At 38.3% G+C, this 16312-nt stretch overlaps 1 protein-coding gene across 7 annotated transcripts in view; it reads left to right on the forward strand.

Moving 5' to 3' along the window:
* Positions 1 to 16312, forward strand: part of crebbpb (CREB binding lysine acetyltransferase b) — a 40244-nt gene that overhangs the window by 14187 nt on the left and 9745 nt on the right. For 2 of the 7 annotated variants that reach the window (XM_032587753.1, XM_032587758.1), the window contains exons 3-16: positions 4207 to 4374; positions 5150 to 5402; positions 7489 to 7602; positions 9034 to 9273; positions 9381 to 9480; positions 9587 to 9727; positions 9806 to 9923; positions 10020 to 10194; positions 10308 to 10370; positions 10588 to 10703; positions 11826 to 12011; positions 12098 to 12448; positions 13371 to 13553; positions 13635 to 13815. In XM_032587753.1, coding sequence (XP_032443644.1) covers positions 4207 to 4374; positions 5150 to 5402; positions 7489 to 7602; positions 9034 to 9273; positions 9381 to 9480; positions 9587 to 9727; positions 9806 to 9923; positions 10020 to 10194; positions 10308 to 10370; positions 10588 to 10703; positions 11826 to 12011; positions 12098 to 12448; positions 13371 to 13553; positions 13635 to 13815 — 2389 coding nt within the window. The remainder of the gene's footprint in view (positions 1 to 4206; positions 4375 to 5149; positions 5403 to 7488; positions 7603 to 9033; positions 9274 to 9380; positions 9481 to 9586; positions 9728 to 9805; positions 9924 to 10019; positions 10195 to 10307; positions 10371 to 10587; positions 10704 to 11825; positions 12012 to 12097; positions 12449 to 13370; positions 13554 to 13634; positions 13816 to 16312) is intronic. The other 5 variants (XM_032587755.1, XM_032587759.1, XM_032587756.1 and 2 more) reach the window with 4 other exon arrangements.

Below are 16312 nucleotides of genomic sequence, written 5' to 3' on the forward strand. Positions count from 1 at the left end.
TTTTATGTGCAGGGGAGGGGGAGGGGCAGGCAGGCAGGCAGGCAGCGGTGCAGTGCTCATTTGTTGTGCAAGCTGGTCTTTCTCTGTGTGTCACGTACCGTTTTTCTTTAGACTGGGCAGGGCTTGCTCTGTCGGGCTGCTTAAGCCACGGCAGAAGAAGAAAGTCGGGACCGGCAGCAAATCGCTTTATGCCAGGAACGTCTGTTAAATTTGTTGAATTAATTAATTAATTAAAAATAAAAGCACTAATCCACTTCTGTTCTTTTTGACTGTTTTTCTCCCATAGATTTCAGCTTCATGTGCCTCTAGTTTTCTTGCAGTGGTCCAGTTATTGAAGAAAATACATAATCCTTACATTGGGAGCAACTAATTATAGAAAAGCTTAATTGAGAAAGAAAAATGCTGAACCTCCTGCCAACAAGTAAGGGTGCTCAGCATGCCTTTAACTGTGTTGCATTTAAAAATGTTAGCAACACAAGCTAATTTTTATAGAGGCACTGCTCAACAAAGCTGTCAGCTAAAAGCTTTTATTCCTCATATTAAATAGAAATGGAACTGTAACTTTAAAATACATAAGAGTTGTTTTGTGAACCATTCCAGTGATAATACAAATAAAATATACCACAAAAATGTAAGTATTCCACTATAGTGCAGGGGCTGATGATGATAATTTTTATCGTAATATTCTAGTATATTAAAGTGTTTAATGTTTTGAAGTAATCATAAGTCTTTTGACTCTTTTTGGCACTTAAATCTTTATCACTGCATACAGTAAGAGCCTCACCAACACAAATATTGCTCTAAAACCAGAATAAGTTATGTTAACAAATCTCTTCTCTCAACAGTAACGTTACAATTTTGCTAAACAGTGCACAATTGTTGCAAATTATTAAATGTAAATGCATTTATTGATAAACTTTTATTATCAAACTTTAAACAAAATGAATCTGAAAAACTAATCTGTTTATACTATCTGGTTTTGGATCAGTCAGTCAATTGAAGTTGGGCCCCATTATTGCAGGATGAATTTCAAAGGTCCAATAAATGATGCAATATATACCCATTCCTATAAAATGTGATGCTCCTTGTATAGAAACCAGGTATTCACATAAAATGTGTAAAATACTTTTTTTCTCTGCCCTACGTGTTTTTTTAAATTAAATACCAAATATTAGTTTTTGAGAATTTTTACTTTCCTCAAAATGTTGACGACTTTCAAGTGAAATTTAGACACAACTATGTATTTCAAGAAATCAACCAAGTTATCGGGATTCTCCTTAATATTTGGATAAACTTTCCAGATGACTGAAAATGCCATGTTCATCTGTGAGAATATCCAACCATCATACTTTTCTGGAAGGGTTGCATGTGTCAGAAATCAACATGTTTTAGTGCAAAATTTGCATATCAGCTCCAGAACCTCATCAGCCACAGTCAAACGAGTCCAGTTTAAGATGGGCTAAAAGGCATCTTAAACCAAGTCAAAAAGCAACATAAAAAGACAGATTACAGATTAGAAATGTGCACAGAGAGAGTTTAATTTTTACAGACGTCTCATGAGGTCTGATCAAACTAAATTAGAATTTTTGCACCATAACGGCCGTTGGTACATTCGGAGATAAAAGGGAAATGCTTCAAAGCCTGAGAGCACCATTCTTACTGTGAAGTATGGGGGTGGCAGCATCATGTTGTGTGGGTGTTTTCCAATTAAGAACATTAAGTGGAAATAATGTAGCAAAATCTCCAGACATTGTCAAGAAGTTATTAGGAGTGAATGTGTATTTGACAGGGACCATAAGCATTCTGCCAGAATGTTACTTTTGGACAGAAAAAATTTGATTTGGTCCTAATTTTATCTGTCAAATATTGAGGAAATATATGTAAATGTTTGATTTTGAAAAATGAAAGCACATTACTTCACATTATTCCTGCATTTAGAAAATGGAAACAATTTCAGTTTGTTGACCATATTTAATGCCTGTTAAGAATGAATTTGATACCAAAGAAAACACATGGTTGTATATTAAGCTTCTGTTTTGAATTTGAATTGGGAAATTCCCCCTTTGTTAGGCTGCTATCTTTTGTGTGTACAAGGGTACCAAACATAATATGACACTTCAAAATAAGCTTTATGTTGGATTTTGTGAAAAGAACAGTGTTTCCCCTAGGGACTTTTGTCTTAGGGGCGGGGGTTCTGCAAAGACAAAAAATATCTAGACAGGTAATTTTTTCATTGTTTTTTTGTTTTTAATATCAGCAATTGCTTTGTAGAGCAATTGTTTGATGTAATCAAGGTAACAGCCATTAATACAAACTAAATATATTTAACAGCTACTGAAGAAGTACTTGAACATGTCTTGAATATGTCTACATGTTCAACAGAATATTCCTAAGGAAGACAAATTTGAGAATCTTCATAATTCATCTTCTCTACTGTATTTATATATTTCTCTTCATGTCTATATTTTTATCTATCTTCATATTTCTGTCTTTATCTCAGCTTTTGAATGTTTCTGTCTCTGTGCTTTTCAGTCTTTGTCTACTGTATCTCTCTCTCGCTCTCTCTTTCTCTCTCTCTCATTTATATATTTCCTTACGGAGCTCAGTCTTATACAGCCAGAGGGAGCATTTCCCCTCCGACAGCCAAGCCAGGTCAAAACCTTTTAGTCAGTGATGACTGGATTTTTGCTGTTTGTCAGGGGCAGGGCATGAAGCGTTTGGGCTATATTATATGTTTGTACCTGAGATTTGCTCCTGCTGCTTCTCACAGAAAGGAAGTGCTTCCATCAAAATGAAGCTGAGCTTGTTTAAAAAGACACGGGTATGCTTGCTCGGTTTGCAAGTTTTTGCAACATGGTTTCTGTTTGTGTGTATTCACCAGCACGGAAGCAAATGATCTGCAGTGTGTTAGCGTTGGTGACAAGGTATGAAGCGTGTGTTTTCATCCAGCTTTTATAAAATTCGTAATTTCATAATAGCGAGCTGAAAGTAGAGGAGCGACCACTTAGGGACAGAAATAGCTCATGATGTGATCATCTGGCATTATTTACATATTTTAGATATACGTTTTAACTTTGAACCTTAATCTTTTTGGGGTGATGGTAGGAGAAACGCTCAAAAGTATTTTTGATGGGATGCTCTGCACCTTTGGCATTCTTGTTTTCTTGTTGTGTTTACTTCTAACCTGGTGTTGAGACATTATGTACATGTCTCATTGCGCTACTGGGGGATTAAAAGTTGCATTTTGGGACGATCTCTGTGTTTCCGTGTTGACATTGGTATTTTTGAAACTGGCAAACCTGTTAAGAAAAAACATTCCTGTGTGGAGGGGACCTAAGATAAGTCAGTGTGGGTTAATTGCAGTCAGCATCATCATTGCATTCTAAATGAAATTGTCTAAATGTTACATTTTCCCAATAACATTCAACCATAGCTAAAGAGAATTTATTTAGGTTTTAGTAAGTTGAAATAACTATTCACTAGTGAGTCACCTGCATTATGAGCTATTAGTGAAAAACACAAAAGTGGGCAAATAACACCTTATCCTTAATATGGTTTGTATCTTACAGTTGTTTTTGGTAGATATTACCACAGCTCTTCTTTTGAAATGATGTTGGGAGATTGGATTCACTTCTATCAGTACAAATTCCAACTCCCCTTAAGATTCCACCATTTATTTGCACAATTGCGTATGTTTCTTACTAGATAATGACATAGGTCAGGGGTGCCCAAAGTTGGTCCTCGAGGGCTGGCATCCTGCATGTTTTAGTTCTCTTCCTGGTTTGACACCCCTGGATCCAATGATGGCTCATTAGAAGGCCTAAGAAGTACATTGACATGCTGAAAAGGTTTTTACTATCACCAGAGAGAGAACTAAAACATGCAGGATGCTGGCCCTCGAGGACCGACTTTGGGCACCCCTGACATAGGTGAAACTAAAAGAATATCAGAGTTCAGAAATGTTCCATCATGGTTGATAGGTTTAGCTTACTCCCTACTTAATTGCACATGGCCCAAACTTGGCAGTTTGAGTAAATTTAGCCATCCTAAAATCTTTTTTTTTTTTAAGGAGTGCTATTTTGTTGTGAGAGAAAGCCAGCCAAGCTCCTCAATTTTAACCAGTTGGATGTTTGGGCAGGAACGGAGAAACTGCGATATGCTGAGACTCAGCCTGTGACCAGCCATTGTCCTGTTTGCTCTCTGTAGATGGTGATGTCAGGAGCTCCGTTCGGCCAGCAGTATGGCCAGGCCGGGGTGCAGCAGATGGGGACAGCAGGGGTCAATGCCCAACAACTCCAGAACAAGACGGCCCTTTCTAACAACCTGCCCCCATTCCCTGCTGACTTAAAGGGAGCTGGGAATGTGCCAAACATGGTGAGTGTTTTAGCCTCTACATGACCTGCTGCCTGTTGTCTGATTTGCGTTTCTGAAGTCATCCTTCAATGCTGTAGAAAAAAAATACAGTGTTGGTTTTATTTATCTTGTTAATATATGTTTTACTTCATCATTTCTTTAAAATATAAGCTGTAGGTTTTAATAATTCTCAAAACAAAATGTAGGATTTATGCAGCTCTGTTGGTTTTGAGAAATTGATTAAACAAAACTAAGACTAAAATGACCACGTAATTCATTAAAGTGTGGCTAAGTGGTAATCCTCTTTTTGCTCGACAGCTTAAACTTCACAATGTCTGCATACAGCTGTAGTTAAAATTGGGGTGTAAAAACTTCAATTGTTCACTTCATTGATTCATTTCATACCACCAGTTTAACTGAGAGCCATTTAAATATGAAGAAAACAGAAAATTTTGTGATTTTTAATTCTGACTTTTTCTGGGATTAAAGGTAATTTCCTCAATTTCTAGGTATAAACATTGCTACTATAATTAGACATCAGACTTCCAGTTTATTTTTGTTGTTGCTGGTTGCATTTGCTCCTTAGATGTTTCTTCAATTTCTATGCTTTTTGTGTTGATCTTTTTTTTATTTTTAACTGCTTTTCTTGTTAATCTGCTAAAGCCAAACCTCAAGTTTTAATTCTTGCACTTCATTATGCACATCATTTTATTTTCATACACTTTTAAAGTTTGAAATGAGCAACATTTGACAATGGAGTAATATAATAACCATGTGTGTCTGCACGCCATTGCAGGCCCAGATGCAGCAGCAGGTAACATCGATGGGTATGGTCCCGGGGGCTGGCGGCGTATCTGGAGGGCCGACTGCCGACCCCGAGAAACGAAAACTCATTCAGCAGCAGCTGGTCCTGCTGCTCCACGCACACAAGTGCCAACGGCGGGAACAGGCCAATGGAGAAGTGAGGGCCTGTACTCTGCCTCACTGCCGCACCATGAAGAACGTACTCAACCACATGACTCACTGCCAAGCTGGCAAGTCTTGCCAGGGTGAGTAAAAAATTACAATAATAAACATTTACTGATATTAAGAAAAGACAAAAACTAGAGTTGACATATATTTTGTTAGGTGTTGTTGGGTGTGAGTGATTAGCATAGATAGCATTACTAAAACAGTGCTGTCTGTGTGTTTTCCCTTGAGAATGTCGATTGATTTCTCAGTCAATGATTCTTCAAAACAAACCGAGGTTGAAAGCTTAGATGGAGAAAACAGAAACTTGACTACGTTTAACCTTCCTGTTATCTGCTAAAGTCTTGTTCTCTAACAGCCAAAATGAATCATTGAACAGCTATTTATCTTGAACGTTTCTTTTTAAGAAGCTTTTTTAACATATCTTTGACATCCTTATAACACCTCACTGACACTAAAAATAGACATCTTGAACTTTCTTCTCTAAGTAACAGCATCTACACCAACGAATGTTGGTGTAGATGCTGTTACCAATCGGTGTGTTCACTGATTGGATTTTCTTTTTGATTTTTGAATGGTCAGTTAGTGTACAGAGCTGGTTGAGATGTAAAACTTTAGCTTCTGCTAATTTCTTGTCTTGCCTGCAGTAGTACAGTCACTGTTTTATACTTCAGTTTTGAGCCGAATAGCAAAGCTCTTAATTTACTGGTACATTTTAGTTTGGTCATAGTCAAACTAATGATATCCCTAGCTGAAATGAGCCTCCTCTGCAGGGTGGCTGGGTTCCTCCTTGGGGAAAGGCTGTTACAGTACACACATTTCAAACTTGATACCAGTACTAAGAAAAATTCTAAATACTTGATACCATTTTCAATACAGCAGCAACTTCTTTAAAAAATTTGAAGTCTTTCAGAAGCGGCTCATTGTTTTGGGCTCGGTAAGCGTCTGCAGGGAGGGGATGAAGCTCAGTATCTGCTATTGCAGCTCTGCTGCCAGAAGAAGTCTAGCAATTATAAATGAATCAGTTAGCATAGATTTTAATGCAAACGAGTACATTGAATAAATAATTTTTTTAGTATTGATTTTGTTGAAATCTTAGATATTTTGACAACCCCAGACAGAAGTAGCTATCAGAGGTCTGTCTGAAAAGTCTGGTCATAACTGGTTGAATATCATCAGCAGTAATACTCGGGTAGGCAGTCACTTTTAAATGATGGAAAAGGGCCCAAAGTGTGAAAAATAAAATATTTTTTCCAGGACTATTGTCCAATTGAACTGTAGCCACACTTTTTTATTGTTAACTGACAGGATCTGGGATAGCTATTCAACCTGATGTATTTCCATAGATGGTTTTCTACATATCTTAAAAAAGTGATCTGCCCTCTCACTCACATACTTGCTTTTCACTGAATGATTTGTAAAATTTATAAGTCAGAGTGACACTTCTGCCGTAAAATCACAGCTCTAGACCAGCTTCTCTGTCACTAACACCCTTCTCTATTCCGATGCTCTCTTTGAACTTAAGCTAGTTATCTTCATCTTCTTCTCCACGTCCAGATGCCTAAATGAACAGAGGTACTACCGTAGATTAACTTTTTGCTCTAACAAGTGATTACACTGGTACACTTGCCTAATAAAACGGCTTCTGTTAGTATCTTGTTTACATGACAAGATGCAAAAAGCAGTGATTTTGTGTGTAAAGTGCTTTGAGCACAGATGCTGGAGGAGGGTTATTTGATGCCTGTTTAGTGCGATTTCCAGGCAGTTACCCCGCTTCCCAGAGTATATAGCTAAACGTCTGCGTGTCCATGTTTTATTGCTATAGTGGAGCCGGTTACCTCAGCTGACTGGCTGAACCCTAGTGACTGACAACATCAGCAAACATTAATTTAATCGTTTCAAACTGCTGGAAGGACGGTTGTTTTACATTTAATATGTTTACACTAGTCCCCATCAGACACCAAGGGTCTGTGAACTTTGAACTTTAATGTTTATGCTGTTTCAGTTGTTTAAATAAATTAAAAGGTACATTCATGGTTTTACAACATGTTGACAAATTAATTTTGCATTGCTAATTTCATATATTTGCAGGGTGATTTGAGCGTGTTGGTTTACTTGTTAATTCTTCTCACTGAGAGTTACTGTGTGCTTTCATTTTTTCTTCAGTGGCTCACTGTGCATCATCCAGGCAGATCATCTCTCACTGGAAGAACTGTACACGACACGACTGCCCCGTCTGCTTGCCTTTAAAGAATGCAAGTGACAAGAGAAATCAGCAGCGTAAGTAACTCCAGGAACGTGTTCTCAGTAGCTTTTTTTAAAACATTTTAAGAAGTGCTCAACAAACAGCAGCGAGCCTCAAGGAAGTAAGTGTATCATGAAGTGGTGCCACCTGCAGGCGGAGTTTTCCTGCTGCACGGCTGTGCTGGCTCGCTAGCTCTGAGCTCTGACTGTGAGAGGATTCCTCTAGAAAGGGAGGGCCTGTAATGTGACACCCAGGGAGGGGCTTGGTGGCTCTGCTATTAGCGGGGGGCAGGGTCTCAGGACAGCATGCTTTCTAATTGGTTAAAAGCTTCTATGACAGGTTTAAATCCCCCACAGAGGCAGCATGCTCACTGTCAGCAATCAACACAGCAGGGAGCTGCACAGGTTTTACATGAGTCCTTCTTCAGCTGCCATTTTCTGTTGTTTTTTTTTTTTTTTTTTTTTTTTTAAATACATTATTAAATGTTGTTACTCATTTACTAAAATTATTGTCATGACTAAAGTAGTCAAAAGGAGAAAAAGTTTCCTTGTGGAGCGTTATATCTTTCTAGCGTTTTTTCATTTTTACATTTTTTACTATGATTAATATTGAAATAAAACATGCTTAGCAACATTTGTGATGCAAGAGAAGATATAAGAAAAAGATGCAATTTTCTTCTATTTTCTTCATTTGATCAACTTAGTTTAACTTAGTCATTTTATTATATTATATTTTTTCCACTAATTAAGTAATATTGGGATTTTAACCCATTTGCTTGCTTGTGATTTTTGAATAATTAAGAGCGGACAAAAATGCATTGATGCCAAATGTTTTGTTACTTATAGGTCTTTTAACTTATTAATTTTTATGTTCTTTATTATGTGTTCATTTAACAAAAATGCAGATTTTATATGTGGAAATTAATAGTTTGCTAGCATTATTTTTTTTTTTAGCTACAAACCAAGCCAAAAAGCTAAATTGTTATAATTCAATTTCAAATTTTTTACTCAATATTTTTAAAAAAATTTTTTCCCCACTGAATAATTCATTTACATCCATTATTATGTATGTTTCAATAATTAAAAACATACAAAAGCCTGAGATGGTTCTTATATGCTTTTATATTTTATCTGGAATATGTTTAATTTTTGGTTATTGTTTTCCTCTCTGATTCAGAATGATAACCATTTAGCAACATTATTTTTGGAGTTTTAATAAATAAGAGCAAACAAAAGCACAAGATGCGAAGTTTTCTAACTCACATTCTCGTTTTCTTTTTTTAACCATTTTTAGGTTTTGTTCATTTTTTGACTCATTACTTTTGTGATACTAATACTTTACAAGCATTTTTGATATAGATAATTTAAATTACAAGCTGCAAAGTTTGCTTATGTACTTAATAACCTCATAATAATTATTTTTATTCAGTTTTACCAAACAGTGGGTGTGTTAATCTATCTCTCCAGCCATGTTGAGCTCTCCCGGAGCCAGCCTGCAGAATGCCATCAGTACAGTCGGACCCGGCCAGCCGAGCGCCACAGCCATCAACAGCGCTCCCACACACATCGACCCCAGCTCTATGCAGAGGGCTTACGCAGCTCTGGGCCTCCCATATGGGAACCATTCCCCTGCTCAGGTCCAGGGTCAGGGTCCGGCTCAGCAGAACCCCCAGGCACACCAGCAGCTACGAAATATGAACCCACTCGGTATGAAACCAAAAAGCCTTTAGCTTAAATTTTTTTTTTGGTTTTTAACTAAACTGTTCAGTTACTGTGCTTGTATGTAAACTTTTGTTAATGTTTGTTAATATCAGGCACTAATCAGATGAACCAGATGGCAGGAGGCCTGGGTAGCCATTCCTCGGACCAGACGGGCTTGCTCTCTGACTCCTCGCTCCCCTCTTCGCTCAACAAGTGAGCCTTATTATTTCTACTTGACTCAACTCTTACAGAATATGGTCTCTGTCCATATTCTGCTTCTTTTATGAAATGAGCCTAAAGAGAAGCCTTTTCTGTCCAGCAGGCAGCTACTGCCAGATGGATCAGAGGTAGAAGGTATGGGAAACCTCCCCGCTGCCACCCCTCTCTCTGCTTCAGGGGTAAGAAAGGCCTGGCATGAACACGTGACTCAGGGCCTGCGCTCCCATCTGGTGCACAAACTGTAAGTTTACTACATAAGCAGGTGTGTCTGTAGAATATATTGTTGTTCAGCAGATAAACTCAGCTTCTCATCCTGCAGAGTACAAGCCATATTCCCGACCCCAGACCCTGCAGCTCTGAAGGACAGGCGAATGGAGAACTTAGTGGCTTACGCACGCAAAGTTGAGGGAGACATGTATGAGTCAGCAAACAGCAGGGTATATGATACTCTTAGTTGCTTTATTTATCATTTCAACTCAATAATTGTTCTTTAACCTTTTCTGATCTCATGGTTTTCTTGTCCATCTCATTAGGATGAGTACTACCACTTCCTGGCAGAAAAAATTTACAAGATCCAGAAAGAGTTGGAGGAGAAGAGACGCTCGCGTCTGCAGAAACAGCCCATCATGGTGGGCGCGCCGGGACCCCAGCAGCCTGGTATGGCTCAGCCCAACAGCATGGGCCCTGCACAGGCCGTTCGACCTCCAAGTTAGTAGGAACACCCCGTAACACCTTGGTTTATTGGTTAAAGTTACTCGCTTTGTTTTCAGATACTAAGAGCAACTTTTAATAAAGCATATTTCTGTCTTACCTCCCTGCAGATGGACCTGCAACAATGCCCAACATGCCAAATCAGATGATGAACCGTATGCAGGTGGATCAAGGTATATCTATCAAGTTGTTACATGTGTTTCTAATTAATATCAGAACCATAACTGTAAACACTATGTTAATAAAGCTGTTTAGTAAAGCCTGAGATTATTGAACCACTCTTTCAGTCAGTTGGTTTAGTGCCCCTGCCAGCCCATTTGGGCATTGAATATTAAATTACATCAACTCCCCTGAAGAGGTATGTAATTGTACATAAATATGTTCCCACAGGAATCAATCAGTTTAACCCAATGGCGATGCAGAATGCACAGATGCCTCAGGCACCCCTGGGAGCGAGGGCTCCTTCCCCAATGAGCCATCCACAGCAGATGAACATGAATTCTGTGGTGAGATTGGTTTCCCAGCTGTTATGATTATTATTATTATTATTATGTTGGTTTCTTTCAAGAACACATTGCAAAAATCCCCTTTTCAACTATTTTAACATATTAGGTGTTTTGTTTTTTTTACATTTGAAAACAAGTTCATGAAACAAGATGTTAAAACTATGACAATGTATAATTTGTAGATTTCACCTAACAGATCAGTCTTTAATTTTAATATCAAAAGTGTCCTGTTAATGTTGTTGTAAGGTGCCTTTAATTGAGGCTGATCAAACTTCTGGTGGTTTAAATTTTCTCGCTGCAGCTCCAGCTGTAGAGGAGGGAATGTTCCTGTTGGCATCTACTATTTTGTAGCCATCTGCTCTATTTGAATTGAATGTTCTCTTACTATTCCTATTTTGAAGACTCCCCTCATATTCATATGCCAGGGAAATTAGATGTTATGGATTAGTGACAATAAAATACTTAAAAGCAATAAAAAACTGAAAAATCAAGTAGAAAGAAAATTAATTTTAGTTTAAAAGAAATGGGTAGTAATAGATCAAATAAAAGAGATAACTTGAAAAAAGATAAATTCCTTTAAATGGGATTTTTGGGGGTCTTTCCTCTATTGATTAAGTCGTCTGAAAGATTTTGACTTTTCTATATTCAGAGTGTATAATGTGACTACAGGAAGACATTACATTTATATTAAAGGAGTGATATTACTTACTACAAATGTGATAAAACACATCCCATTAACGTTTCGCTAAATTTTTAGAGAAATCAAGGAAAACGTTTGTCCTGGTTCTAAAGAAATAAAGGAAAGAGAAGCCTCAATTTATTTTCAGAAATGATAAATAATTCACAATAGTGATAATTCACATTTAAGCTATATAGGTCCATTCAAAAAGAATAATCTTCAACATTAAATTTTTTCCTTCTTGATAGCTCTTTCATTAAAACCTCAAACTGATTTCCTCCTCTGCATTTTAATACAGTTTTTTTTATTATGTTTTTAATTAATATCTTGTTCTTTGGTTATGGTTCTAGCAGTGTAGTCTACATTCAGAGTAAAAATAATTTTCTATAAAAATCCATTTGTTGATTTTCTGATGTGTTTGTGTCATCTCTACCACTCTCCAGATGGGCATGTCTCCATCCAGGATGCCCCCGAACCAAGGCATGATGGGTAATCATGCTAATAGCATGACTCAACCAGCCACCCAAGGCCAGTACCTGCAGCAGGGTCAGTATCCTGGTGCTGCAGGTGGAGCCATGAATGTGAATATAGGCATGGGTCAGACTATGCCACAGGCTGCCGTTGCACAGGTGAGATGATCTGTGAAGTTGGATGAAACTAGTCGTCCCAATAAATATTAGGCAATGCTAATAGTGAGGTTCCTTTTTTTTCCCAGCAACAACAAACCTCTAACCTCCCTCTGAATGCACTGGGCTCCCAGTTGCCCTCTGGACCCACCACCCAACCCACCCGGGGCACGCCCCCTCCACCCAGCATCAGCCAGCAGCAGCAGCAGCAGCATGCTCCCACACAGGCCCAGGTGCCGCAGCAGCCCTCCACTCCTGGCTCTGCAGTAGGACACCCCTCTACCCCAACCCACATTCCAAGTAGCCTTCCTCGCCCCCCTGCAGCTATGAGCACTCCCCCTGACCCCTCCCAGCCTCTGACACCCCTGCAACCTCCCTCTGAGCCCCCCAGCCAGATGCAGCAGCCCACCTCTGTGCAGCCTCAGCACCCTAGTACACCGGTGAGATCCTTGTTCTGCCTGAATGCTAAAAACTGGCTTATACAGGGTTTGTACGGGTGCTTAAAATCCTTGAAAATGCTTAAATTTCAATTTCGTGTTTTCAAGGTTTGGGAAGTGCTTGATTTCTGTATAATGTCCTTGAAATTTCGAACAGCATAGTTTTGTAATAAAGTGCAATTTAACACTGGATTAACAGCCTAAACTTGGAAATTGTTACTTAGGTATTTTTTATACACCTAATGAAACGATACAAACATGTTTTTTCTCACTGTCTGACGTTACGTCAGACCAAAAATTTCTTGGCATAGGTCAGTTAGAATTACTAAAATTATTTCTGTTTTTATAATTTTTTTTGTAACTTTCTTTGTACGTTATTTTTAAGCATTACATTAGGCCATTTAGCCTAACATTGGTTGGGTTTCTGTCAATGTGACAAATATTTATTATTCCTAATGGCTCAAGGACGTATTGGTCAGTGTAATTGAAATGAACATTGACTTAAATTTTATGTTAGTTATTGAAATTCTCAGGTGTTGGTGTTTTGTTCTTGGATCAGTCAGGTTTATAGGCTGTGTGTGAGGAACATTTTAAAACGTAAAATTTTGTTATTTTTTCATATACCTTTTCCCTGTGGAATACTATTACAAAACTTTAATAATAGTAATAAATGATGTGATACAATAGTGAAACTGTTTTTTTTAGTTCATTTGTATTGTTTTTATCTCCAAAGCAGGACAATTTTCAAAACTTACCTTGAAAATGTTTGAAAAGTTCTTAAATTTTACTGTGGGAAAAGTGTATGAACCCTGCGTATACCACCACTGGTTTAAATTCAACTTCCTGGCTGGTCTTTTTAAATCTTCTCATCATTCATCCTTATTTGATAAAATGATTAATGTAGTGATCATTTTGTCTCTTGAAGTTGTCCCAGGCTGCTGCCGGTATTGATAACAGAGTACCCACTCCTGGTTCTGTGGCTGAACTGAGCTCCCTGCAGGCCCTGCCTGACATGACCAGCTCTGAGGTCAAATTCGAAGTCAAAGAGGAAGAAGAAGAGGAGGAGGACAGCAAGTCTGGAAAAAAGCAAAATGATGTAAAGATGGAAGTATGTACATTTACTTTGCATTTAAAAGAAATTGGAGCAAAGCTATGAAGGTAAATGTGGGTTTTATTTCTTGTTACCCAGCAGGACGATGAAACCAAACCCTCCCTGGTGAAGAAGGAGGAAACGGATGCAGCAGAACCAAAGCAGGAACCCATGGAGACGGACGAGAAGAAGCCAGAGGTGAAGGTGGAACCCAAAGAAGAGGAGGACGGTGCGTCCACCAGCACATCAGCCACTTCCACTGCTCAGAACCGCAAGAAAAGTAAGACCACTCATCCTCTTTAATGTTTTATTTGTTGACAATATTAACATTTTAGGACCAGTTTCTGATAACCTGATTTTCGTACAGCTTTGACCAACCTTTTCTGATTCTGTTCAAGTCAGATCTCTCCTAAGCTATAATAGAAGGAGATAGAAGACCTGCCATAGCCCATCATTAATTAGTTATACTGGGAACTAAAGCTATGTCATGCCGCTGCAATGTATGAGAGCAGTTAGTGTATATCAGGATTTTAATAATAATAATAAAAAGGTCAAAATGATGACAAAGTTGCATTTAATGCAATATAGATAGGACAGCTTTGCTTGGTGTGTGAATCTATAAGTTGATATTTTAAACTAGCTTTAGCAACTTATATTAGCAATTAGCACAGGTAACATTATTAAAGTCACAGCTAGGCCTGTCGCGATAAACGATAAATCGATTAATCGTACGATAAATTAAAGCTATCGACGTCATTTTAATTATCGGCACTATCGTCTCTTCCGACCTTTTTCTCTTTCAGCTAATGAGACTGAATGAAAAAAGGCTCAACTCCGGTGCCTCCCTTCCTCATTTCCTTAGTGTAAAGCCCAGCGCACTTCACGATCTTAGAGCTGCCAGCCGATTGTCGGCTCATTTTCAAAACCTGAGAGACCCACACATTAGCCGACAGAAATCCTAGGTAAAACGGTTCGATCGGGTTCGTTCCTGCCCTGTGGTGTCCAACAATGGGCACAAAATAATGGCTACAGGTTCAGTGAACTAATTTTAAAACCAGGCATTAATCAATGCTTTACTACAATCTACCTGCAGTGCATGTGGCTAGTGTCAGCGTAAAGTCCTGACCGAATGAAAATCATTATAACCTATTTATGTCACGTTAACGAAGAACAGCTGAAAAGTTACCGGGTTTATCAACTGCGGTAGCAGTTTCGCTCCAGCTGCTCCCCTTGTCATTTCTATATTCTTTGCATGTTGAAGAAACATTAATGTTGTTTCCACATATCATCTCCAATGTCCGCTGGACTTCGGGTTGCGCCGTGTCAGCTGTTTGGGATTCCCCGACGTAATTTCCCATCAGAAAACACGGAGGAGAATCCGCGCTTTCTGATTGGCTGCCTGTCACATTCAACAGGCTGCGTTAAGATCCCAATCGGTGAAAACCCCTGATTTGGATCGGAGCGGCAACGACGATCTACCATAACACACCACACAATCTTAGAAAGACCAACGATCTAAGATTGTTGTAAGGGGAAAAATAGGAGCAAAAATCATGTAGTGTGAATTATTGCATCAGGTAGTCGATGTGCCCATCTTCTCTATTTAAATCTAATTATTACTGAAGGGCAACATAGTATACACACTTCATAATCTGCAGTCTTTAGGTTGAATGCAGTATTTATTTCCACTTTGGCTTTATGTTTAGTTTTTTTTTCCAAGTGAGTTTTTTGTTAATGGAGACTGAGAATCCATTTTATTTTTGTTTTTGGTTGTTTTGTTTATTTTGTTTATCAGTTCCAGTGTTTAGTGTTCTTTTGAAAATAAAGTGTATCTATCTTTGGCAGGAAATCGCATGGATTATTACATCATTTCCATTAAATCAGTGTAAAAAGATCTTCAAACAATATTATCGTTTATAGCAATAATTTTTGAGACAATTAATCGCTCAGCAAAATTTGCCATCGTGACAGGCCTAGTCACAGCCTTTGTGCTTATTCCCCAGAGTGTAGATCCTGACCAACTTGTTCATAAGCAGAGGTGGAAGCCTGAAAGTATAAAACAGCAACTTTTGTGTCAAATTTTCAACTATTCCTTTGTCTGCTGAATTTCTGGCTTTGTTGCATATGGGACGAACCGCAGACATTTTCTGTCCTCCGTTTTCAAACTTCTCACTGATACTGAAGATGACTGACTGTCAGGGCCCTTCCTTGAGGCTCTGCAACCACTCTGAGGATTGTTTTCATCGGTGCAGGAATGACCAGTTCGCTGAGTGATAAAAAGCCAGATTTCAGATTTTTCAGGAAATCCCAGTTCTGATACAATCCCCTGCTGGTTAGACTGTTATTAAAATGTGTTAAATACGTTTGAGTACAGATAGAGGTGGTGAATCATATTAGGCCTGCAGTGGTTGAACGTAATTTATTATATTGACTCGAAAAATCTAGTCTTTAGAAATATCATTCTCCTTATACATAGGCAACACACCAAGGAAATGTTTCTGTTAGCAAATAGGCAACATAAAGCTGAGCACTTTTTCCAATTGTTGTTATTCTCCAATGCACATCCATCTCAAACCCTCATAATTAATGGGAGCGACGATAATGACATTTTACTGCTAACAAGTTAGGGTCGGCATTAAAAGGAGAGTGAAGAATTTGAGGACAAAGCTTTACAGTTTATTAGCTTTTAAGCAACTTCGGTTTCATTACTATCTAAAATACTCCAACTGATTAAACCTGGACTAAACAGTAGTACATTAAACTGATATCATTAAACA

This window comes from Xiphophorus hellerii, chromosome 16, assembly GCF_003331165.1.
Source record: "Xiphophorus hellerii strain 12219 chromosome 16, Xiphophorus_hellerii-4.1, whole genome shotgun sequence".
In the NCBI taxonomy this organism is placed as follows: Eukaryota; Metazoa; Chordata; class Actinopteri; order Cyprinodontiformes; family Poeciliidae; genus Xiphophorus; species Xiphophorus hellerii.